The 25,025-nt window shown below is 51.3% G+C and overlaps 1 protein-coding gene across 1 annotated transcript; it reads right to left on the bottom strand.

Moving 5' to 3' along the window:
• Positions 1-316: 316 nt before the first annotated feature.
• Positions 317-24,233, bottom strand: Fbf1 (Fas binding factor 1). The gene is given in 30 exon segments (XM_060386365.1): positions 317-1,466; positions 2,506-2,615; positions 3,456-3,573; positions 3,664-3,801; positions 3,876-4,052; positions 4,465-4,650; positions 4,725-4,847; positions 5,621-5,739; positions 5,815-5,954; positions 6,064-6,171; positions 6,737-6,943; positions 7,066-7,166; positions 7,302-7,457; positions 8,661-8,719; positions 8,873-8,967; positions 9,309-9,410; positions 10,481-10,945; positions 12,410-12,509; positions 13,243-13,376; positions 13,501-13,636; positions 13,893-14,012; positions 14,445-14,522; positions 16,074-16,200; positions 17,235-17,285; positions 18,570-18,618; positions 20,487-20,577; positions 22,265-22,306; positions 23,317-23,344; positions 24,157-24,186; positions 24,188-24,233. Coding segments are annotated over 30 exon segments (3,501 nt in total). The 5' UTR covers positions 24,215-24,233; the 3' UTR covers positions 317-1,382.
• Positions 24,234-25,025: the final 792 nt, after the last annotated feature.

Below are 25,025 nucleotides of genomic sequence, written 5' to 3'. Positions count from 1 at the left end.
TCCAAGTGCTGGGATTAAAAGTGTTTGCCCCCACTTGTTCTGTAGTCCAGGCTGGTGGCTATTTTCTGTAGCTCAGACTTGTCACTTCCTCAGCCTCCTGAGCACAGAGATTACACATGTCAGGCCTACCACACCTGGCCGGGACAAACATTTTCTAATAATGAAGGACACACTCCAATTGGCCCTGGAAAATTCTAAGGATCTAGACACTAGGAACATGGCAGATGGGCTGTGGGGCAACCCGGGGAAAGAACATTTACCTCACAGGTGCACAGGGCCAGGTTTGATCCCCAGCAGTGCAAAACCAAAACAGAACCCCAACGAATACAACAGTTTAATGGATCCAAGATCAAAGCTGCAAGTTGTCGGCTTGAGTTAGGTCCCCTGACGAGTGGCTCTCAAGAGCAGAGCAGAAGCTGCACCATATCCTCTGGTGCGCTCCTCTGCCCACCTGCTTCTGTGGACACGCCCTCTCAGGTGGGAAAGTGAGGCACACATCTGCATGGAAGCTGCTATAGAAGCAACTGCAGTTTCTTTGTGAGTCCTTCTGTCCAGGGTCTGCTGAACCACTTCCCCTCCGCTACCCCTCTCCTGACAGGCTATTAGTGGGTCTGGGCACTAGAGAGCAGCAGCCCTCCCCCAGTGCTACTTCCTGTTCTCCAGGCAGTCTCTAGCTCTCCCAATCTCCCTTCTTCCTCTGCTCCTCCGGACACCCCTCCACTCCTGTAGCTCCCCACCTGAGCTCTGGTGGGGACCTGCTTGAGGATGACACTGGTGTTCATGATGAGTGAGCTGGTCACTGGGAAGTAATGGGAATGAGCTGGGGACATGTGTAAGCTAGCTGAGAGTGTGGCTGAAGTACTGGATGAAGCCCAGAAACACTGAAGTAGAAGAATCCATCTGGGCATGGAGCCCCCAAGGACATGCCATCCTTGTGCCTGGCCAGGCCTCCCACTTGCTGGGCTAGAAGGTTCTTCTCCCTGTTCCCATTTGGGAGGGGACTTCTCAGTCAGGGAAGGCTGTTCACGGTGTCCCACCTTACTGCCCTGAAATAAGTCCCTGCCTCAAAAGTAGCCCGGGTATTAATGCTCCCCAGTGGCTGCCCTGTAGAGGGGTAATGAGCTCGGGCCTTACTGTGAGACAAAAGGGGGTGGCAGGATCGCCTCAGTGTCACTGCTCCCCAAGGGAAGGCACCCGCTGCCTCTCAGCTGCCGGTCACAGCACCTGGGAAGAACACACACATACCCTGTCCACACAAAAAGCTGTAATCAGGCTCTGGCCAGTGCAGCACCTTCCTAAGAACCTTTTTCATGGAGCGGGGTGCTGGTCAGAGTGAGAGAGAGCTCCAAGTCAGGTGCTCGCTGAGGAGGCAGTCGGCATTTTCAGGCAGAATGGTATGCCATATTATAGGGCGCTTTCTTCAGAGTTTCCAGGAAGAACTGTTCATTCTCCAGGAAGTCATGGTCCTGTGAGGCAGATTCAATGAGTGCTCACACTTTTGTGCACTGACCAGGGACTCCTAATATGGTGGAGCCAGCCTGCACTTTGGGAACCCTCTTCACTTACTCCCTGGCACTGGGAAGCAGTGGGGGTATGTGAGAGCTTAAGCATGGAATGAGTTAGGCTGTGATGTCAGTCCTGACGTGGACTCGAGAATCTTGGGATTTATCAGCAGTGACCTCATATGTCTAGGCCCCAGTATCTTCATCTGCAAACTGGAGATAAAAACATCTCACAGCTGTGTGTGCTGGTTCACACCTGTAATCCCAGAGCTTGGAAGGACTCCAAGGCCAGCCTAGGCTACACAGTAAGTTCAAGAAGTCTGAGCTACAGAGTGAACTCCCCCATCTCAACAAAACAAGCAAAGAAAAGTCAAAAAAAAAAAAAAAAAAAAAAAAAGGCTGAGGCTATAGCTCAGTGACAGTCAAACAAACACATGTCTCTCCTCGTGTGGGACTGTGAGAAAGTCCCTGATGCACACGAAGTCTTCAGCTCTGAGCCCAGCATGTGGGACATGCTCCTTGAGCTGTTGTCACAGGTCACTTGCAGTTTAAGGGCTATTGCTACCTCTCGGGCCTAGAACAGGCCCCAGAAGCTGTGTGGGCAGTTTGCCTCCTTTTGTTGGGGGTGGGAGGGTGAGGGGCTAGGTTTTACTGTGTAGCCCTGGCTGGCTGGCCTGGAACTTGCTATGTAGGCCAGGCTGGCCTTAATCTCAGATACCCACCTGTCTCTGCTTCCCAACATTAGGCTGGCCCTAACATTATACGCTTTGCATTTTTTTAAAGTTCAAATTTCAAAGCCAGTTTTTAACAGGGGATAATGCTGGGGACTGACCCAGGGCCCTGTACAAGCTGGACAAGCATTCTGTCATTTACTATAGCCCCAATCCTAGCAGTCTCCTTCGTCTCCCCTTCTGTGAGCCAGGGTGTGTGCTCCCTGGGTGCTGGAGGGACTGCCTGTGTTTGTTATGGATGTAAACGTGAGAACCCGCCCCATGACACTTACCTGTTCCGCTGTGTGTTTTAGCAGCAGCAGCTTGGCGAGAAGGTGTGCGGGCACCTGGGCAGCAGGGGTCTGGCTACGCTGAGGAGTGGTGGAAGCAGGGGCCTGGATGGCTGAGGAGAAAGGTAGGGGCCGATGTCAGGGGGGAAACTGAGGAGCCTGGCTCTTTTTCTGTAAGACCCGAACCCATTCTGCCCAAGGGAAGAGCTGGGCCCAGTGCCCTGGGGACTCTGCCAGAGAGCCCAGGCTCTACTCATGCACTCACACGGCAGCTCACAACCATCAGTAATTGCAGTTCCAGGGGACCTGATGTCTTTCTCTGGCCTCAGGCACAGAACCCACACACGTTTTTTAAGAAGGACAAAGACTTGCTAGAGCAGGACACCTGGTGGCTTCCTGCGGGCTCTGCACATGCATGCGTGTACATGCACCCGAAAGAGACACGAAGAAAGCAGACTGGGAGCCTGTGGTAGCAGTGCACACCTAATCCCAGCACGGGGTGGAGAGGCTTGACCTCAAGCCTGGCCTACAAGACTCCAAAGAAACTAAAACACACAAATAGTAACAAACAGGAATGGTGGCTCATCAATCCCAGCATTCAGGAAGCAGAGGCAGGAGAATGTCTGTGACTTCAAGGCCAACATGGTTTACATAGTGAGTTCCAGGCCACATACAGCTACATAGTGTGACCCTGTCTTAGACAAACAAAACACTCCGCTCAAAAAGGAAAATGGGGCTAGAAAGATGGCTCAACAATGGACACACCCATAATGCAGCATCCAGGATGCTGAGGCAGGAGGATCTGAGTTTGAACCATGGCTGGGCAATAAAGCAAGACCATATCTTCAAACAAGACCCTAAACAAATAGCTTCAGGCAGCCCCTAAGTTGAGCAGCTAGAGGAGGTCCTGCTGCTGCCTGCTCCGGGCTGGGTCCCATCCTGGAGTCACTCACCATCCAGGCTGGAGGCTTCTGGGTCCTGAACTCCGGAGGGCAGCACTGGAAGGCTAGAGGGTACTTCCTGTCGCACACGGTCGAGCTGCAGCCTCTGCTGAGCCAGGCTAAGATGCTCCTGTGCCAACCCCAGGGAGGGAGAGATGGGCTGAGTGGGGAGGGGAGGCAGGAGGGCCCGAGGGGCAGGAGGGTGGGGCTGGAACCTTGCCTGGTGCACGCGCTGCTCCTGCTGCCGCAGCCATTCCTGCTGCCGCTGGACCGCCTGCAGCCGGCTCTGCTGCTCAGACTGTATCTGCTGGGCCTCCTGCAGCGCCTGCTCACCCTCCTCGTACTTCTTGGAGGCCACCTGCAGGGAGGCCACCGGGTCAGGACTGGCTAGAGTCAAATGGCGGCTCGGACCACAGCCCTGCCACAGCACACCTTGCTCATGTGCTCCAGCTCCTGTGCGCGGGCATGGAGGCGCAGGCTGGCTTTGTGCAACCTGTCCTTCTCCAGCCGGAGCTCTTGGCGCTCTCTCTCCAAAGCCTCCCTCTCAGCAGCCAGCTTCTCCTCCTTGGCCCGGAGCTCACAGGCCTTCACGGTCAGCTCTGCCTGCTCCTGCAGAAGGTGGAGTCATTGCCGTCACCGATCCAGAGCTACACCAAGCTCGTGCAGCCCTTGGGGGTCCCTTCTCCCTACCCTGCCTCTGGGCAAGGGGCTTCTGACATGGACTAGACAGGCCTGGGGCCAAGCTTGGGGCTCCCATACAAGCCACATACATTTACCATGTCCAGCTTCTCTGAATATGTTTCTTCATTTAAATATCGCTTAAATATGGAAGCAACTGGCAAAGAACATGGATATGAATAAAGTGCCTCAGAAAAGGCAAGTTACCTGAACTGCTGACTGCTGTTCCAGTTCCTGTACTCTTGCTATGTCTGCCCTTATTTCCTAGGCCTGGGATCTTTTATACCAGGTGGGAGTCCAGGGTATCCTGGCCATCCTCAGTCCCAGAGGCTCTGGGTCCTACCTTGGTCAGGCTGATGATGGTGCCCTCCCGCTGGGAGTCTGCGTGAAGTGCCCTCTCAGCCTCACGCTCAGCCCGTTCCTTACTGAGCTTCTGCTGTGTGAAGTACTCGGCCCACTCTGCCGCCAGGCGCCGCCGCTCTTCCCCACACTTATTCATGACTGACTTCTGCTCCTCTAGCAAGGCGCTCTGTGTCGGGCAAGGGGGGTGGTGTGGGTGTCAGGAATGGTGGGCTCAGCAGCTGGCTGTGGTGCTAGACTCACCTTGGCTCTCTCCAGCTCCTCCCTCTCCATGGACATCTGCTGGACCATGATCCTCCTCTGCTCCTCTAGAGTGCGTTGTGCTGACTCAGCCTTGGACTTCTCGGCAGCCACCCGCCAGCGTTCCTGCAAGGCCCAGGGCAGGGCTGAGGGTGAGCTCCCCACTCTGGGAGCAGGCCAGGCTGTTCTAGGAGCCTTCCAAATATAGCTTCTCCCATGCTAAGTCATACAGTTTCCAAAGAAACATGAAATGGCAGGTACTTGGGAGGTATTGTCTGGGTCCAGCTCCTCTGATTCTGATTTAGGAGGCTCCAGTGTTCACGTCAAATTGCACCACAGAGAAGGTTCAGGAGTGCCCCACCTGAACCGCCAGATCTGTCCCAGCACCTACCAGCCTCGGGTACTAGGGACCCACAGTTTCTGTAAGCATGAGGGCAGAAGTTTAGCAACTTAGGTCTTAGGGCTGAAGTCAGAGCTCAGCTGTTAAGAGCACTAAATACTCTTCCAGAGAACTGGGGTTGTTTCCAATATCCCATAGCAGCTCACAACCACTTGTAACTCCAGGAATATGATGCCCTCTTCTGGCCTCCAAAGGCAAAACAACCCATACACATTAAAAACAAAAGAAGACTAAAGCTTAATTCATCTTAATTCATAGGAGTTCAGGCATACTTGTCCCTTGAGGGGGTTAAATAACATTAATAGGCAGAGTATTCATCAAGTGCCACAGGTATCGCTGATGTGACAGATCTGAGTGACAAGAGGAAGAGGGAAGCACAGGAATGGTGGGGGCTCTGTAGGGTGGCCCTGGGGCTGGGAGCTGAAGAGCGTCCTAGGTGGCTGAGCCTGTCCTAGGTGGCCCTGGCGTACAGACACCCTGTACATCAGGACAGACTCACCTGTTCCAGGAGTCGGCTCTGCTCACTCAGGCGCACCTCCATCTTCCCGATGACCTCCTGGAGCCGGCTGCGCTCTTCCTCCATGTCTCGCTGCTGCCGGCCCAGCTGCTCCTGCAGAGCTGAGGCAACACACAGGGCGTTCACTGCCTGCCCTCATTTTGAACAATGGGGGTCCCAGTTATAGAGGGGGCTACCTCGCAACTGCTCATCTTGCTGCCGGATCCCCAACTCTCGTTCCTGGGAGGTGCTAAGGTGCGATGCTTCCACACGGGAGGACAGTGCGTTCAAGCTGCTGGAAAACCTCTCCATCTGCTCAATGATGCCGTTCAGGGACCTGAGGATTATCATGGCACCTCATCCTGGGACACCCAGGGCACCCAGGACACCCAGGGCACCCAGGACACCCGGGTCCAAATAACCCCTTGGGTAACCAGCACACATACCGAGTATGGGAGGTGGCACTGGTGACAGCATCAATCTCTTGGTCCTTCAGCATCTTCAGCCGCTGTAGCTGGTGTTCATGGTCCTTGCGCATCTCCAGAATGGATGCCCTGAGGGGATGGTAGCAGAGGCAAGGAAGGCCAAGGGCCACCGTGAGGGGCACCACACAGATGACAACGGAGAACAAGAAAAGAGCTTGTCTCTGAGCACTGTCTCCTCTCCTTCCTCCATCAGACACAGCCTTAGAGCCTCAGTTTCCCTGGCTCTTCTATCTCAACTCTCTTGCTGTTTCCATGCCACATGCACCCTACTGCTTAGCAAAGGGCTCTTTCCACAGTGCAGGAGAGAGCTATGTGCCTAACCCTCTGTGCTGGCCCAGGCGCTGTCCTGAGGTGTCTTTTCTTAGTTTCATTGTCATCCAGAAAGGCTTAACACCTGACTTCCCGGACCCTCCCATCACAGCAGTGGGTGGAACCCCACCCGTAAGGGGCAATGGACCGGTGTGCTCAGTCAACAGTTGAAAGGAAGGGGGAGTCTGTGCAAGGCTGAAGAGCCATACTGTGGTCTCATGGGCACTGCTGTCTGCCAGGTAGTCCTCACAAGCCTCCTCCCAGGCCCTGCCCTGTCCTCTGGCCTTGCAAAGCCACGCCCCATTCCTCTGCCTCTTGCCCTTACTGCTGAAGCTCCCGAAGCCGTGCCACCTCCTGGTCCTTCTCCTGGGCAGCCATGGCCAAGTGCCGCTGGTGCTGGGCTATGAGCTCAGCCCTGGCCTGCTCAGCTTCCCGGCAGTATGATACATGCTGAGCTGATAGTGCCTCCTTCTCTCGGCGGAGCTGCTCCTCCTTCTGCTGGTAGGATGATTCTAGCACCTTGACATGGCTTCTGTCAACAGAATACCCACTTTGAGGGCCTCACCGAGCACACTGGCATGCTCCTGGGGCCGAGGGAGAAGGAGATCTGAACCTGAGCTCTGACAGGCCTCCAAGACTGCAGCCAGCAAGTACCTGTGTGCATCCTCAATGAGCTCCAGGTCCGCCTGGTGCCGCTGCTGCAAACTCTCCAACAGCATCCTATGCTGTGTCCGCTCTAGCTCCAACTTCCGCACCTAGGCATGGGTGATGCCAGGGAAGAAGGGTCCTTCAGCAATCAGATTGACTCCACGCGTGGTGCACCCTCCCCCTGGCGATGCTTCCACCCACTGCCCATGAGGAAGTGGTCCTCACTGCCCCGCAGCTCTCACCTGGGCCTCCAGCTCCGACAGCTTGGTCTGGCTCTGCAGCAGCTCAACCTGAAGCTGGGCAGAGCTGCTTTGAAGCTGCCCTTGGGCAGCGAGGAGCTGCTTCTGGTATCCTGAGCCTGGCAGCAGGGTCTGCATCATGGACTCTGGGAGCAGAGACTATGGGAGAGGATGAGAGCTATTCCACCATCAAGTTCTCTGCTTTTGGACCTCTCGGCCATCTTTTACAGGTGGCTAGATGGGACAAGACCAGAACAGCTCCAGCAGGACAGGACCTTGGGGAGTCCTGGGCCTTGCAGGGAGCAGTCATCAGAGCTCCCTTGAGCTCCGGTCAGAAAACAGATCACCCTCCCTTGCCAAGAACATCCGCCTCAGTTATTGCAAAGCTTCTGGCCCTGGCCCGTTAGGTCGGGCCTAAAGGCCTACATTGACAGTTGGTTCCAGTAAGCTCCCCTTCACCCAGGGTTTCCCAGGGACACACTCCCGGCTGTCATACCTATTGGCCTGGGTGTTAGATGTGACTGTCCCGGCTGATGCAGTGGGAAGATGCAAAGATGGGAAAGTTTCCCAGTGGAACAACAGGACACCTTTCTTTCTTTCTCTTTCTTTGCCTTTTCTTTTGACAGGATCTCACTCTATAGTGAGGGCTGGCCTGGCTTGGAACTACAGCCCAGGCTGGCCTCAAACCTGATCCCCCTACCACAGTCTTCTGGACTAGAATTACAGGTATTTGTGTGAAATGGTGCATAGTGGTGCTTTAAATGAGAATGGCCCCACAGACTCATATATCTGATACTTGGTCCCTGGTTAGTGAAACTGCCTGGGAAGGATTCAGAGGGGTGGCCCACTGGGGCAGATGTGGACTTGTTGGGGGAGGTGCGTCACTGGAGCCCATGCTAGGCTCAGCATCTCTCTCTTTCTGCTGCCTGAGGATCAGGATGTAACAGAAACTAACACAGCATTCTTTTTTTTTTTTTCCAGTACTGGGGACTGATCCTGGGTCTTACATACATATGCCAGGCAAGCTTTCCACTAGGGAGCAACCCCACCTGTCACTTTAGAAGCCAGGTGGGGCTGGAACTCACTGTGTAGCCTTAAGGTCATCTCAAACATATGGTTCTCCTCCTGCTTCAGCCCCTGGGTGCACTGCCCTACCAGATACTATGCTGGCAGACTCACACCCAGCTCCACTAGGGGAGTAAGGCTGGAAACTCAGGAAAGTGCTGACAGGGGTCAGCAGAGTGAGGGGGCTGCTGTCCTACTGGATGTATCTGCTGCGTTCTGACAGAGGGTCAGCTCCCCTTCCTCTGAGCAGGGGAGAACTGTTCTCTGGGCCCCAAAATGTTTGCCCACCTTCCCTACCTGGACAGGCACAGAGAGCCCTGTGGGATCCTGGGAATGCGGAACATAAACTGCAGGCTCTGAAAAGTTGAGAAGAGAAGAGCAGAAGGTTCTGAGGCCTGCACCAGTGAGAATCTGGGGAGAGTCCCTGTCACTCATCTTCCAGAGTCCCAAAGGAACTCAAGGAACCCTTATCACCCAGGGCTAAAACCCAAGCAAAGATGGAAACAAACCTCTGTTAGAGAAGTCCCCAGAGGCACAGGGCGTTCCTCTTTTGGGGTCATCTACAGGGAGGATGGCAGTGGCTTGGTTCCAACTCATGGAGGACCTGGGGACATAAAAATGAGGGCACACTGAATGGCTTCTGTGTAAGACAGAGGCAGAGAAGGGGACACAAAGAAAAACATTGCATTCAAACAACTGGGTGGACAGGTCTAGGCTAGGGCTGGTCCTTCTCTAGGAGTGACGGACCTGCACACTGGTGGTTTGGTACAGGATTTGGTATGCGCCCTCAGATAGTTCACCTGGTAATCAGGTGACCAGGGAGATGCTGAATGGGACAGAGCCAGTAAATCACCTGGGGTCCCAGCACAGCCACCCCCTGTCTCTCTCTAGTGGGCCTGGGCTGGCCCACTAGCCCTCACACTCTCAGCCCTATCTCTGACATACCCTGTGATGGCAGGCCTGATAGCTGCAAGTCCTTGTGTAGTTGCTCTCGAGGCTTCTCCAGCAGCAGCATGCTCGAGGGCCAGAGTGCTAGCAACAGGCTGGCTGAGGAAAGTCCGTGTTAAAGGTGAAGGTCCTGTGAGCTACAGGAAGATGGTCCTAGACAAGCTCCTAGCACTAGCTGAAGGCTGTCCTCCTCCCCTGCCCTTCCCTACTGCCTTTTTGAAATTTTCCTAGCTGGCTCCTGGGCTTTGTGGGCTGCCTTTCCCTTCTATGGGCTGATGCCCGCCTCAGCATCCATCATGCTTCCGTAGCAGCAGCAGTGGACAGGCCACATACACTGGAGTTAAGGTCCAGCCTTGTCCAGGGGTCATTTATCTGCTCAGCCTTAGATTCTAGCACTGCTCAATCACCTCCCTCTCCACAGCTACCGGGGCTCACTTTTCTGTTAGCCCCTCCTCCTTCTTGGCTGTCAGGTGACCAGCTCTCCCCTCGATCTCAAGTCAAGCCAAAGCTGCTCCCAATACACCAACTCTAGGACCCTGGTGTCCCTGAATTCACAAAACCACACAATCTCCTCCCCTTGGTTCTGGCTGAAAGGCCTGTTATTGTTTCCTCTGGATTTGGCCTTGTCGGCCCCTTTGCCTTTCTGCCTACAAAGGTCACTCAACACCCAGCCTCACTGGACTGTCATTCTATGGTTCCCAGGAGCTGTCTCTCAGCTCCCACTTTTACTCAAACACTTCCAAGAGGATATAGGAAGCTCAACTCACACATGCATTAGCCACTTCTATCACACACAAGCTAATGGAAACAACAACACTTGGCACAGTGGGAACCTTTGCCAGGTTGACTGGTACTGTGGACAAGGCCTCTGCTCAGAGGAAGTGGACAGTGGATGCTGCCGTCTCAAAACATTCTGTTTTCTCTTGCCCAATCCAGGTAGAACCTGTCCCCATGGCAGTCATGGCATGAGTGTTACAGGCAGCCCTGCCTGCCTGTCTGCACCTGGGCAGCTCTCTCCGTTGTGCCCTTAAGGAAGAAAAGCCAAGCTGAGTTGGCATCAGTGCCCACAGCAGTATCACTAACAGAGGATGGACAGGTAAGGTGGGCAAGGCTAGCCCCTCAGATCCTGCCAGATCCTTTCTACCAACCAAAGAAGCCCAAGCTCATACCTGCTAGAAGGAGTCTGACCCAATGATCCCAGTGAGGTCACGCCCTTCAAGGGCCCAGCACGCTCTGCTCTGGCTAGACTTTGGGATTTCTTCTGAGATATGACATGGCTCAACCAGTCATCTTCCTTCTCCTCAGATGCTTTCAGTGAGGAGGCCTGGCTGGCTTTGGCAGGGGCCATTGCACCCTTGGCCGGTGGCTTTGCTGCTGAGAGCAGTCCAGCTGGGGTAGAGTGTGGCTCTGTGGCTGAGTGCTGGTTTGGAGGAGCGGGCAGGGAGGGGGTCATGGCTGAGTCTTCTTGTTGGGCCTTTTGAATAGGAGCAGGAGAGAGAAGGTCCAGGCCATCATCCTTCAAGCCTAGCCAGTCAGCTCCTCCTTTCCTGGGGTGGATGGGGCTGGAAGCTGGTGGAGGGCTCTGTTTGAAGCTGGGTTCCCCTTTAGGGTCTGAGCCACCTTCTCCCAAGAACCTGCTTCAGGGCAGAGAGGAAGGTATTGGACAGGGGAGGAAACCATCCCATCAGCCCTCTATCAGCTTATCCTCTGCTTTGGGGGGGCAATATCTGGCCCCGAAGCAAACAGGGCATGGTGGCTCACACCTCTAATCCCAGCATTCAAGAGGCTGAGGCAGGACCTCTATAAGGTCAAGGCTGGCCTGTGCTACAAAGACCCTGTGTCAAAACAGTAACATCAGTGACGAAATCCCCACTGCAGCTGGAGCTGCGCTCAGTGGGTGGACTGCCTGTCTAGCATAGGCTAAGCTCCAGGTCCAGCCCCCAGCACTATAGCAAACCAGGCACAGTGCTGCACTCCTGCCCCTCAGCTGTCTGCCGGGACGAAGAAGCGGGAGAATAAATTGAAGGTCACCCTTGACTTTACAGCGAGTTAGAGGCTGGCCTGTCTCAACAACAGCAACAAGGGCTGCAGAGACAGGTCAGTTGTCACATCAGCATGAGGACCTGCGTTCCAGGCTCTTACATCCTCTTCTGACCTCCTCAGGCATCAGGGACATGCAGAGTGCACAGACATACATGCAGGCAAAATACCCACACACATAAAATAATAAATCTTAAAAATTATAAATTCACCCCACAAGGAGAGCAACAGAACCAGAAAATTTGAACACAGGGGTCTTTACAGAGACTCATACTCCAACCAAGTACCAGGCATGGAGATAACCTAGAACCCTGGCACAGATATAGCCCATGGCAGTTTAGTGTCCAAGTGGGTTACATAGTAATGGGAAGGGGGACTGCGTCTGACATGAACTGATTGGCCTGCTCTTTGATCACCTCCCCCTGAGGGGGGAACAGCCTTACCAGGCCACAGAAGATGATAATGCAGCCACTCCTGATGAGATCTGATAGACTAAGATCAGAAGGAAGGAGAGGAGGACCTCCCCTATCAGTGGACGTGGGGAGGGGCATGTGTGAAGAAGGGGGAGGGAGGGTGGGACTAGGAGGGAAAGAGGAAGGGGCTTATGGGGGGATATAATAATAAAGTGTATTTAATAAAGTGTAATAATAAAAGAAAGTGTAATTAATAAAATAAAATAAAATTTAAAAAATTATAAATTCAGCCATTGCTGATCTGTTTCTGTTGTGAGTGAAGGTGTGTCATGAGGCTATGGCAATGGCAGGGTTCGTGGAAGCCACTGGAGAAGGCCCCACTGCTGTCGTGGTATGGTGGCTGTGGTTCTTCTAAGAGGTCAAGTGATACAGCAGCGTTTCATGACATTCAGGGCTTCAAGCAGAAGCAGACCCACCTCCTCCTCTTCCTCCTGAGGAGCTTAGCAGTTTGGGGGCTGCCTGGACTATGGGGAGCTCCTGGCCTCCCTCTCCCTTTAGCACCTGTAGACTCATGGCTGCCGGGTGGGATGAGGAAGGCTACAGGGACAAGCCTGTCCTTGAGGCTCGCTTCCAGGCAGGTCTTACCTGACTGACTGCCGGCGGGACTGTCTTCCCTCAGAGGAGGCCACGGTAGGCTGGTAAGCCCCAAAGGTAAGGATCTCATCATCCCAGCTATCGTCTTTGTCTGTAAATTAAAGGCCGTGAACGTGAACGGGAAAAGCCAAGCTTTCTACAAGACCTGGCAGATGCTAGGCAAGTGCTCTGCCACTGAGCAACATCTCCAGCCCCAGGAAAACCAACTACATCAGACAGCAGCCACAGAAAGCAACAGAATGCTAGACAGCCTGAGGTAAGTTATCTCAGCAATGTGTGTTCCGAGTGAAGCTTTTGTTACAGGCTGCGGTAAAATTGTGGTTTGGGCTGGATATAGTGGCTCACACCTACAATCCCAGCACTGGGGAGGCTGCCACAGGGTTATCATGAATTCAAAGCTAGCCTAGAGCAATACTCTGTCTCAAAGAAAAAAAACTAGGCATGATGGCTCATGCCTTTAATCCCAACACTTGGAAAGGCAGAGGCAAGCAGACTCCTCTGAGTTCAAGGCCAGCCTAGGCTACACAGTGAGTTTCTTAAACAAAACAAAACAAAACAAAACAAAACAAAACAAAAGACAGGGTTTCTCTGTGTAGCCCTGGCTGTCCTGGACTTGCTTTGTAGAATCGGCTGGTTTACAGAGATCCACATGCCTCTGCTGGGATTAAGGTTGTGCACCACCACGTCCAGCAGGAGAGACCCTATCTTAACAAAACAAAACACCCCCAAAACAAAAACCAAGTGGCCAGGGGGGCCAGACAGAAAGAAACAGCCACCTTGCAGCCAGGACAGACCCTCCCCTCCCATCCTCTGGGCAGCCTCACCCTCTGGCTTCTGATACTTCTTGTCTAGCTTGAACTCTCTGTGTTCCCCCATGCCCGGGCGAGTGAGAAGCTTGGCAGCTGTGCCTCGACCCAGCAGTTCATCCAGCTTGGAGCGAGCAGGAGGAGGGCCCTCCCTGTGGGACAGGGTATAGGGAAGGAGTGTGCCATGACATGGGGTTCTCATGATACCCCACCTTTGAGTTTTTCCCTGGGCCTTAGTCCCTGGCCAGGGACTCCCCACTTCATAAGAGTCCTTACTGGTCTCCTGTCCTCCTCCTCTCTGCACTGGGGCTGTCTTCAAAACCTAGGGTGGTCATGATGTCATCCCCTTCGTCAAACAGCAATTCTTTCTTCCGGATGGGAGTATCCCCAGGAGTTAGAGGAACGGAAGGGCCTAAGAAAGAGAACCAAGGCCCAATGTTGGCGACTGAATGAGGTAGGAGGTGGCAACGGTTTCCGTTTGTCTGGTTTGCCCAGGGACCCTGATGCTAACCCTGTTACAGGCTCATACATTTACCCCCTTACTCTGTCTGACAATCTCTTGCTTCTGGAAGGAAGACACAGGGGCTGCTCTGCTGAGGTCTCTGGCTCTGTACTAGAGAGCTGTCCAGACTCTAAGTCATGGGACCAGGGATAAGCCTCTTTCCTACCTTGGTGGCCTGCAGCTGTGCTGGGACTCTTGGAAGCAGGTTTAGTCTCCATCGCAGGTGGCTTCTTGGCAGTTTCTTCCTCTTCATCAGACAAAAGTCCTGCCAGTGGGTCTTCAAAGTCTCACGGCCAGAAGGAAAGGAAAAACAAGCCAGAAGCTAAGGCAGCTATCACTCATGTCTACACAGCTCTTCAGCATCCACAGGGTGCAGTCTACAGGGGATAGCAGACACAGAGGGGCTTGAGCAAGGGGTAGGAGGTTGGATGAACTCTGGGACTCCTAGAAATGCCTTTAAGGCATGAATCCATTCATGAAGAAAAGGGACTTTCTCCTTATAGTTTAGAAAATCTTCAGTTTGATGCCTGCTTCAAAGTCCTTGCATAAGCTCCTCAAACTTCCAGCTGACAGAGCACTTAGCTCCTCTGGGAATTCCTGAGCACTAAGTTGTGACCAGCTCTCTTGACATACAGTCTTGGCTTTCAGCAGCATTATCCAGACTGCTCTCAAGTCAAGTGTTCCAGAAAGTGGGCTAGGGGAGACAGGACTCTGATACCTTCAAAGGAAAACTTCTTGTACTGAAGCCCAAAGTTGCTGGAAGATGGTGGTGGCTTCTTAGTGGGAATGGCGTTCCCTACAGGAAGAACAGAGAAGGCAGTCATGGAACTGGGGCTTTCCTGCCCAAGGTTTTCCCCCCACAGCTTGAATTGGAGCCCCAGGGACAGTGAGCACTTTCTTCTGACAAACTGAGGCTCTTGGCACAAGCATGGAGGAATCCACACACCACGGTTCTCACCTGGGCCTCTAGAAGGGAGACATGGTGGGAAGCTACCTCCAACCCTCACCACTAGTCACAGGCTTGGGAGTCACAAGCTGCCACCAGACTTCTCTTTTCCCTTTTTTTTTTTTTTTTAGTAGTGTTGGCAATGGAACCCAGGTCACCATACACAGGCAAATGCTCTATCTCTGGGCCATATTCCCCAGCCCAAACTTTCCATTTTAAGTTTAAAAAAAAAAATTCTTTAGAAGCTGCCTATGTTGGACTCAGGATGCTGGATACTTTCATCTTAACCTGACACAAGCAAAAGTTATCTGAGAGAAGGAAACCTCAGTAAGAAAATGCCTTCGTAAGATGGGGCTGGAGGCAAGCCTGTAGAGCCGCCGTCTCAACCGTTCTAAGGCTGTAACTCTTAATACAGTTCCTCATGTGGTGACGAACCCTCAACATAAAATTATCTCATTGCTACTTCATACCTTTAATTTTGCTGCTGTTATTAATTGTAATGTCAGTATCTGATATGCAGGGTATCTGACAGACGACCCCTGTGAAAGGGTTGTTCAAGCCCTAGAAGGGTTGTGACCTCCAGGTTGAGAACACTGATGTAAAACATTTTCTTAATTAGTGATCAGTAGGGGAGGCCCACCTCACTGTGGGTGGTGCCATCCCCAGGCTGGTGGTCCTGGGCTCTATAAGGAAGTAGGCTGAGCAAGCCATGAGGAGCAAGTCAGTAAGCAGTGCTCCTCCATGGCCTCTGCATCAGCTCCTACCTCCAGGTTCCTGCCCTGCTTGAGTTCCTGTCTGACTTCCTCGGATGATAAACAGTGCTGAGAAGTATAAGCCGAATAAACCATTTCCTCCCCAAGTTGCTTTTGGTCACGGTGATCATTACAGCAATAGTGACCCTAACTAAGACAAGAGGAAAGAAACACACCTTCCCCCCCTGCTTCCCCCCTCCGAGCCGAACAAACACATACAATTGGTTCCTTGGCCTCTTCATCCTAGACACAGGTAATTTGAATGAGAATGGCTCCCATAGGCTCATATATTTGAATGCTTAGTTACCAGGCAATGAAACTGTTCGCAAGGATTACAAGGATTGGAGGTGTGGCCTTGTTGGGAGTGCCTTGCTAGAGTAAGTGTGTCACTAAGCCTGGGGGAGTGTTAAGATTTCAAAAGTCCACACCAGGCCCAGTGTCCTCTCTCTACCTGTGGGTCAGGATGTAGCTCTCAAGGACTTAGCCAGAGCCATGTGTGCCTCTGTGCTCCCTACCATGATGATAACAGATGAACCATCTGAAACTGCAAGCAAGCCCCCAACTAAATGTTTTCTTTCATAAGAGCAATAGAACAGTGGCTAAGACAGCACAGAAAACTCACAGGACACAAGCACTATCTTCCACATACCTTTCTCATTAGCTGTTAATGTACCAGCAGGTTTGGGATTGCTAGGCACTTCTTTCCCAGAACCCTTTGCAGAGGTTGGGTGAGACTTCATCCGACCAAAGAGATCATCATCCATGCTGTCCAAGTCCTACGACAGCAAGAAGAGGGCAGCCTGATGTCTGGGGAGGTTCTATGGTTTAGATGTTTAAGGATCTCCCCAAGGTCCCTGAGAAAAGCGTGGTGGTGTTAGGCAATGGAAACTTTGTAGAAGTCCCTTCACTGGTCCATTGGTGGCAGGCCCTTGAACAGCACTATCGAACCATACCTATACATTTTCTTTGCTGTGCATCAAAACATGACCAAAAGACTAATACGTTCCCCTTCGGTCACTTGCTACCCAATTCTCACTCCCAACCTCATCTCAGACACAGAACCTCCCAAACTGAGCTAAAGAAATGTCCTTTGTAATTGAGTGCTTTGCTGTGGTAACACAAAGCTGACTGGCTTGGAGGGGAAGAGGACTTGGAGCTGAGGGCGTCTGTGCTCAGGCAGAGAGGACAAAGGAGGTCAGGAAAACTGGTGAGAAAGGAAAGAAAATGCAACGAAAGCAAGCAGAGTAGAGAGGAATGGGACCCGGGTCATGAGACTGCAATGAAAGACACAGGTCACCCTAAAGAGCAATGTGAGGGCATGCAAGGCATGCCTGGCACCGAGGCCTGCTGCCTTGGAGAACAATGGAGACAAGAAGAAAATGGACACAGGGCTCCACAAGGCTGGAACCAAGAGTTCTGCCTTGGCCTGGGGACCATGGCAAAGTGGGAGAAGAGTGCTGCTAGTTGTAAGAGAAGTGAGGACCAGAGGTGGCAGACCAAACCACCTAGGCACTGTGAGCCTCTGCTCCGTTCTGGCTTTGCCTGCTGAGAGGGGGCCTTCTTGGCAAGGGACTTGGAGAGAAACATGGGAAAGGCGAGGACCAGCTTCTAGAGGACACTTTATCCTGTGCTACCCCTCCCGGTGGAAGCAGAGAATGTCTCTTGGCTCCCACTAAAGGCCTGCGGCATAGACTTTGCCCAGATATGCAGAGTTATACAGGAGGAGTTACAAACGCTGTGAGGCCTCAGTGTGGACTGCTGACCTCCCATTCCCACCTCAGCCTCGAAGATGGCGAAACTCGTTTGCTACCTTCATGTTCTGCAAGAAGACCTGCGGGTCTGCGTCCGATACACTGGAGACCTGCATACACAGCGGTGAAGATAGTGAAATTCATGTTAGCCAGGGCCCAACAGCACTTGGGGGTTTTCAGCCCTGCTTTTGCTCGGCAGGGGCAAAGAGCTTGAATGACAGGTCATAAACAGGAGGGGCTCTTACTCCCCAACCTCCAGGGATCATTATCAGCTCTTTGAAGTCAAAGCTACCCATATGCAGAGACCCAGAAAGTGTTCCCAGTGTCTGTTCTACCCCAGTATTTGAGTGAGGCAACTTCCTAATTATGCTGCCAGACAGCTCGGACCTTCTCATAGGAAGAGACGGTCCCCAACCCCTGCAGTTGGGAGGGCTCTACCATCTAGCTTACTGATCTAGTGGGAAGAAAGCGGATGCTGCTTGGGACATAGATGCAGCTCATGGTCATTATTCTACTTTAAATATGGCTCAGCAGTTAAAAGCACTGGCTGCTCTTCCAAAGTTCACGGGTTCAATTCCTAGCACCCACATGGCAGCTCACAACTGTCTATAACTCCAGTTCCATGGATTCTGACACCTTCATACCAATGCACAGAGAATAAAATTAAATAAATTATTTTTCAAAAGAATCAAGTACAGCTGGGTGCAGTAGCACACTTGGGGGGGAGGGGGTGGAGGCAGGCAGATCTCTGTGGATTCAAGCCCAGCCTGGTATACAAATTGAGTCCAGGACAGCCCAGGCTACCCAGAGAAACCCTGTCTCAAATAAAACAAAAAAATCAAGTACAAAACTGGGGGCACAATCACACACACTTTTAATCCTAGCATCTGGAGGTAGAAGTAGGTAGATTTCTATGAATTCCAGTTTGAGGCCAGCCTGGTCTACATGATGAGTTCCAGGCCAGCCAGAGCTACACAGTGAGACATTGTCTCAAAAACCCAAAATGAACCAGGTAGGGATGCCTTTAATATCAGCACTTGGGAGGAAGAGGCAGGTGGATCGCTGAGTTTGAGGCCAGCCTGGTCTACAGAGTGAGTTCCAGGACAGCCAGGGCTACACAGAGAAACCCAGTCTTGAAAAACAAAACAAAACAAAAAAACAGGTTGTGTCTGAGCTTGCACATCTGTAATCCCTGATCTTGTCTTGGGCAGAGGCAAAAGGCTGAAGTTATAGGCCAGCTAGGGCCACACGCAATAATCTACCTCACAATGAAACAAAACAACCCAATTGACTTTGCAGGGCCTTCTAAAGCTTCTGTGAGCAGCTACTAGGCCACTCCAGCCTCACTGGGGGACAAGCACAAGGTCAGAAACTGGTGAATGGACCAGGCTCACCTCAGCATCAGCTCTTGCCAGTCCTTCAACACTGTCTTTTGGGCAGGATCTGCAAAGAGATGAGGTCAGCAATGATCCCTGTGACCGGGCGACTATATGATTTAAAAAAATTAAGACTGGGACCTGGGGGTGTAACTCAGTGCTAGAGCATATGTTTGGCATGTACAAGGCCCTGGGTTCAATTCCAGCATCAAGGAGGGAAGGAGGGAAGGAGGGAAGGAGGGAAGGAGGGAAGGAGGGAAGGAAGAAAAAGGAAAGGAAAGGAGAAAGGAAAGAAAGATGAAGGAAGGAGGGGGGAGAAGAGGAAGAAGGGAGGAAGGAAGGAAACAAGGAAGGAAGAAAAAAGGAAGGGAAGAAGGGAAAGAACAAAAAGGAAAAGGAGAAAGGAAGGAGGGCAGGCTGGCCGGCTGGCCAGGTGTATGAGCCCACAACTGCAGACCCAGCATTTGGAAAGTAGAGGCAGAAGGGTTAGGCTCAAGGTCACCCTCAGGTGCATGTCCAATTTTGATCCCGTGTGGAATACATGAAACCCTGTCTCACAGAGCTGTGAAGCTGGCTTACAGTCAAAGTGAACTTGGGGACACTTTTTCCGGGGGACAGAGATAGAATCTCAGACAGCTGTGTGTAGTGGTGCATGGCTTTAATCCCAGTATTTGGGAGGCAGAGGCAAATACTCTCTATGAGTCCAAGGCCAGCCTAGTCTACAGAACAAGTTCCAATTCCAGGTCAGCCAGGGCTACATAAAGAAACCCTGTCTCAAAAAAAAAAAAAAAAAAAAACAAAAATCCAAAGACCACATAATACAGAAATTTTCTACTTAAATCATCTTTCTAGTTTTTTAAAGCAGTAAAGCCCTTTACATATAACGTGTTAATGAACGAATCATTATTGGGGCCAAGAGAATGGCTCAGTCAGTAAGGGAACTGCTCAGTTGGCATTGGAAGCTCCCTACCTCCAGCACCCATGTAAAAAAGCTGTGTGTGGCCATGCATGTCTGCAGCCTTAGTGCTGGATGGGGGAAGGCGGGGCATGCAAACAAGAGAAGCCCTGGAACTCCCTACCAAGCAATCCAGGTGGGGAGAGGCAGATCTAGTGAGGTATCATGTCTCAACAGATAAGGTGGAGAGCAATACTAGAAAGCAGCCCAGAGACTGGCTAGCTCCTGGCTCCACGTGCACATGCGCACATGTGAGCAGGCATGCACACATACTAGTTAGTTACAGTTAAAGCTGGGCAAGGTGCCACCCTGCAATCTCAGTATCCAAGAGACCGAGGCAGAAGGATTACTCCAAGTTCGAGGCCAGCTCACTGTGGGCTACATGGTTAGTACCAAGCCAACCATGATTACACAGGAAGACCCTGTGTCAAAACAAACAAACAAAAATAAAACAAGCCAATAAAACCCAAATAACAAAGACAAACAAAAAAGTTAAAACAAGAGGAGAATTTTTTTCTCTCTCTTCTTTTAAAGCAGGGTCTTACTCTATACCCTGGCTGGCCCGGAACTTCCAAGTAGGCCAGACCAGCCTCAAGCTCACAGAGAGCCACCTGTCGCTTCGGGAATTAAAGGCGAGCCCCACCCCACCTAGATGAAAAGGAGGCCAAAGGTGGAGTGTTCACTCTCAAGAGATCAGACAAATTTGAAAAGCAGCGATCTGAGCCAATCTCTCATTTTGGGGATGAGAACACAGGCTCAGAGACGTCCAGCATGACCTAAGAAACAGATGGAGGACTAGAAGCCAGGCCTTTAGATCCCTGGGGCTTAAGAGTTTTTTTACTCTCTAGATTCTACCAGTAATAGATAGAATTAGAGCAAAGGGGGAAAGGTGAAACTCCCAACGTCAACTGTGGCCACTGGCTAGATGGAGTGCAGCGGAGGGGCAGAGGGCTGGACAGGAATGTGACAGCGGTGCTTACTTTGCTTTAGCCTTTGAAGGGGGCCACTGAGGTGTGCTTGCTGTGTCTTTGGCATGTGAAGCTGGCTCAACAGGCTTCTCAAGCAGCGTCGCTGCAACAAGGGAAACAAGAAAAGACATGCCATTCAGCCGGAGCACGGAAGCAACAATGAAGAGTGTGGTGATTCCTTACTTAGCTGCCTCCACACCTTCCCGCAGAAAAGGCAGCTTGCTGCATCACAGGCACATCCTGATGCCATCCCTGAGAAACATAAGTAGAAGGGGGTACATTTCCAAGTAGGACGTCAATCCCAGATGCCAAGAGTGCCAAATGGACAGGCCTACCCATCATACCTGTGCCACATAAAAAGGCAGAGACACAGTGGCCTTTCCATAGTCCCAACCGTAGAGTGAAGTGTCTAAGTTCTCCGTGAAAACAGGAGCCTGGCTACCCACCTGGCGAGCTCTCACATCTCCTCAGCCCGGTTCCTCAGGGCAGCAACATGGACACCAACAAGGGGCTAGCTGGGCATGCCAGGTCCTGGTTGTAATCTTAGGACAAGGGAGGCTAAGGCAGGAGGATTTCTACAGGTTTGAGGCAAGCCTAGGCTACACATTGAGATCTTGCCTCCAATGAAAATTAATGAATTGGTTAGCCAGCAGACAAAGGTGCTTGCCACCAAGTTCGATAAGCTGTGTTCAGTTCCGGGAACCCACACAGTAGGAGCTGTCTTCTGACTCCCACCTGTGTGCTCTCGCACACGTGTGCATCGCCCTCCAAAAGGAAAAAAATAAACCTAAGTTTTGTTTTGTTTAAAGAAAGAATGAAAAAGGAACTTGGGGCTGAAAGAATAAGCTCAGTAAAAGCACTGCAGGGCCTTGGGCTCCACTGCCAGCACTGCAAAACATTTACAGAACAAGTAATAGAACATGTGACAACATTCAAAAGCCAAGTGCCCTAGTCACAAGCGGGGAAAGCCTCTGAACAGACACATCTCCAGAAACAGTCACAGGAGGGCTGGAGAGATGGCTCAAAGCTTAAGAGCACTGTCTGCTCTTCCAGAGGTCCTGAGTTCAAGTCCCAGCAACCACAGGGTGGCTCACAACCATCTATAATGAGATCTGGTGCCCTCTTCTGGTGTGCAGGTGCACGTGCAGACAGAACACTGTATACATAATAAAAAGTCATAGGCGAATGAGAAGACACTCAGCGTTAGAAAAACCTGCATCCCAGCCACTCACAGGATGGCCAAGACCAAATGATGGGAAAAGCCAGGCCGGGAGGCACAGGTCTGGGACCACAGCCGCTCTGGAAGCAGAATGGAAAGTTCATTGGCTCCCTAGCTACCCAGTGAGTTCAAGACCAACCTGCGTATCACACGAGACTTGGTCACAAAATGAAAAGTAACACTAAGAGGGGCTGGGGGCCAAATACTGCTCAGTGGTACAGTGTTGACCCAGCATGCATCAGGCCTGCACTCAATCCCTAGCTCAGCAAACAAGTAAATAAGCAAGGAAACACAAACCAAACAAAAAGCCAAAGACAGGAAATACAGAGCAAGAACAAAGCGGGAATGTAAGGTATGGCTGCTGTGGGAAACCACTTGACAGTTTGTAAGAAAGTTAAAATAGGGTTACCATATGGTCCAACAAACACTATGGCAATTTGTGGTGCTTGGTTCTCTCTTCCCTCATGTGGGCTTCAGGGGCAGAACTACCACCTTCAGTGGTCAGACTTACACCTTCACTGGATGAGTCCTCTTACCAGCCTCCCCTCCTGCCCAGGGAAGGAATACTTACTGTCATCTCCCAGGAGGTCACCAAGGACATCATCAATGGAACCTGAAAACAAATGAGCCATCAGGACTTCGGGAAGCAAGAAGAGTGGCCGTTACAAAGCCTGACGCCCTGAGACTTCCGTGTCCCAGATCCCAGGCCTCAGGCTGACATTGCCCTCCCTGGCCAAGACATTGTTTCTAATGGCAATAAGCCACAAGGTCTTATTGAAACCCTCAGGTGGAACTTTCAAATAACTTTCCCGAAGAATGATGATGATGATTTTTCAGTCAAGTTTCCTTTCTACCCAGCTCCCCCAGAACACAAAAGGCAGAAGTCAGCCTTCCAGGATCTAAGAGGCCAGTGCTGTCCTTCGGAGCAGCACCCACACAAATGCAGCTCTCCTACACAGCTGTACCCTCGCCCCCGACACTCCCCAGGGCTGGACTGAATGCACCCTCCCTGGTCACTTCTGATGGAGACATGGTGGGGACACCTTAGGTAAGCATGTCTGACAGGGTCTTTCTCTACGGAACCTTGACTGTCCTGGAACTGGGTAGACCAGACTGACCTTGAACTCACAGAGATCCGCCTGCTCTGCCTCCCCGAATGCTGGGACTAAAGGCCAGCACCACCACTGCCTGGCTTTTTTTTTTTTTAATTGGAGCAGGGACGTGTGTCATGGCATTACTGTGGAGATCAAAAGACAATTTGCAGGAGTCATTTCTCTCCTTCTACCATTTAGGTCCTAGGGATTTGGGCTATCAGACTTGGCACCAGACAGCTTTACTTGTTGAGTTACCTCACCAGATTTTTTATTTTGTTTTGTTAAAAAAAAAAAAAAGGGTGTGTGTGTGTGCATGTCTTTAATCCCAGGCAGAAGATGGATCTTGGTGAGTTTGGGCCAGTCTGGTCTACAGGGTGAGTTCCAGGACAGAAGAAAGAAGAAGAAAAAAAGAGAAGGAAGAAGAAAATAGAAAAGAGAAGAAAAAGGAAGAGGAAGAAGGAAAAGAAAGAGGAAGAAGAAGGAGAAGAGATATATTGGATTAAGAGTGATGTTCCATGTCTCCACTTACCTCTCAATCCTTTCCTGGTTTTCAGTGCCTAAAATGGGGGAAAAAAATCATATCAACAAAATCCAAACATGAACATGTATGGAACTGGGCAAGAAGAATGCTTTGCCTTTCTCCAGGACCGCAGAAGAAGGAGCACCATGCATTTACAGATGAAGAGGGTTCTATTTGCCTCCAGCTTCTGAGAATGAATTTATTCAGAGTGCAGAAGCAGTCCTCACTAGCCAGCAAAGCCAGGCTGTGGACGGGCAGCTCTCCTCTAATTTACAATTACCACACACAAAAGCCGCCCAGACAGATCAATAACCAGAACATTTTCTTCTATTCTGTGTGTCTGATGAGTGTTTAAAAATCTACCAATAGGAAATTCAGAGGATTCAGAGGTTCAAGAAACAGGCTGGCATGGCTCCTGCCTTCAATTCCATCACTCAAGAGGCAGCGGCAGGTGGATCTTTGTGAATCCCAAGCCAGCCTGGTCTTCTATCTAGCAACACTAGACCAGCCAGAGCAACAGTGAGACCCTGCCTCAACAAAACAAAACAACAACAAAAACAGAGGCTCAATGAGAGAGGGGTCTCTCTGTGTAGCCACTGGCCTGAAGCTTTCCATGTCCAACAGTCTGGCCTGGAATCAGAGATCCACCTGCCTCTGACTCTGTCTCCACATTCGTGGATTAAAGGCCCAGGTCAATGCTTGAGTTTTTTTTCTAACACTGTTCTATCATGGGACCATCTTCTGGTCTCTGCCACAAAACTTCTAGAATATTCTATACAATCAAGCTACTGAGGGTCGGGGTAGGGTGGGGTGTCTCTCGCCACACATCTTATGCTACGTTTTGCCTACCATCCTGGGCTTCGGGGCTTTCTGCAGCTCCTTCACAGCACTGCCCAGTCATGTGCATTCTTGCCCAGCAAATTCATCTTCCCTAGTAGAGAAAATTAAAGTAGCTGCTTAAAAGGGATGTAGCTAAAGCTGGAGAGATGGCTCAAGAGCTAAGGGCACAAACTCAGAGGATCTGAGTCGGGTTCCCAGCACATGTGTTCGGTAGCTCACAAGCCCCTGTAAGTCCAGCTCCAGGGGATCCAAGCCTCTGGCCTCCACAGGCGTGCACTTACACACACACTCCTCACACAATTACAAATAAAATCTTTTTTAAAAAATAGATAGTTTATCTGGACATGGTCACATAATCCTGAAATACCAGAACTTGGTAGTAGATAAAAGAGAAATCAGCAGTTAGCCAGGCAGTGATAGCACAGGTCTTTGACCCCAGCACTGCAGACACAGGCAGAGCTCTGTGAGTTCAGGGCTAACCTGGTCTACAGACCAAGTTCCAGAATAGCCAGAAATAGGTCAGAATTTCTATTAGCTCAGAATTTCTTAACTGGAAGCCACTCAGTGAGTAAAAGTGCTTTTGCCACCATGCCTGACTGAGTTGCATCCCCAGGACAAACACGACAAGGAGAATTGACTCCTGTAAGTTTTCCTTTACTTCCACGTGGATGTGTGCCCACTCACAAATAGTGTAATTAAATTAAAAAAAAAAAAAGATTTCCTGAAATTCCTGAGGTGGGGGTGATAACACACACTTAGCTTCAACCCCAGAACTTGGTAGGCTGAGGTGGGAAGATCACAAGTTCTAAGCCAACCTGAGCTGTGTAACAAGACCTTGTCAAGAAATAAGTGGCCCTGGGTGGGTAGAAAGGTGATGG

Source organism: Meriones unguiculatus, chromosome 7 (genome assembly GCF_030254825.1).
Source record: "Meriones unguiculatus strain TT.TT164.6M chromosome 7, Bangor_MerUng_6.1, whole genome shotgun sequence".
Taxonomy (NCBI): Eukaryota; Metazoa; Chordata; class Mammalia; order Rodentia; family Muridae; genus Meriones; species Meriones unguiculatus.
The sequence above is the reverse complement of the archived record's forward strand: the minus strand, read 5'-3'. Positions and strand labels throughout refer to the sequence as shown.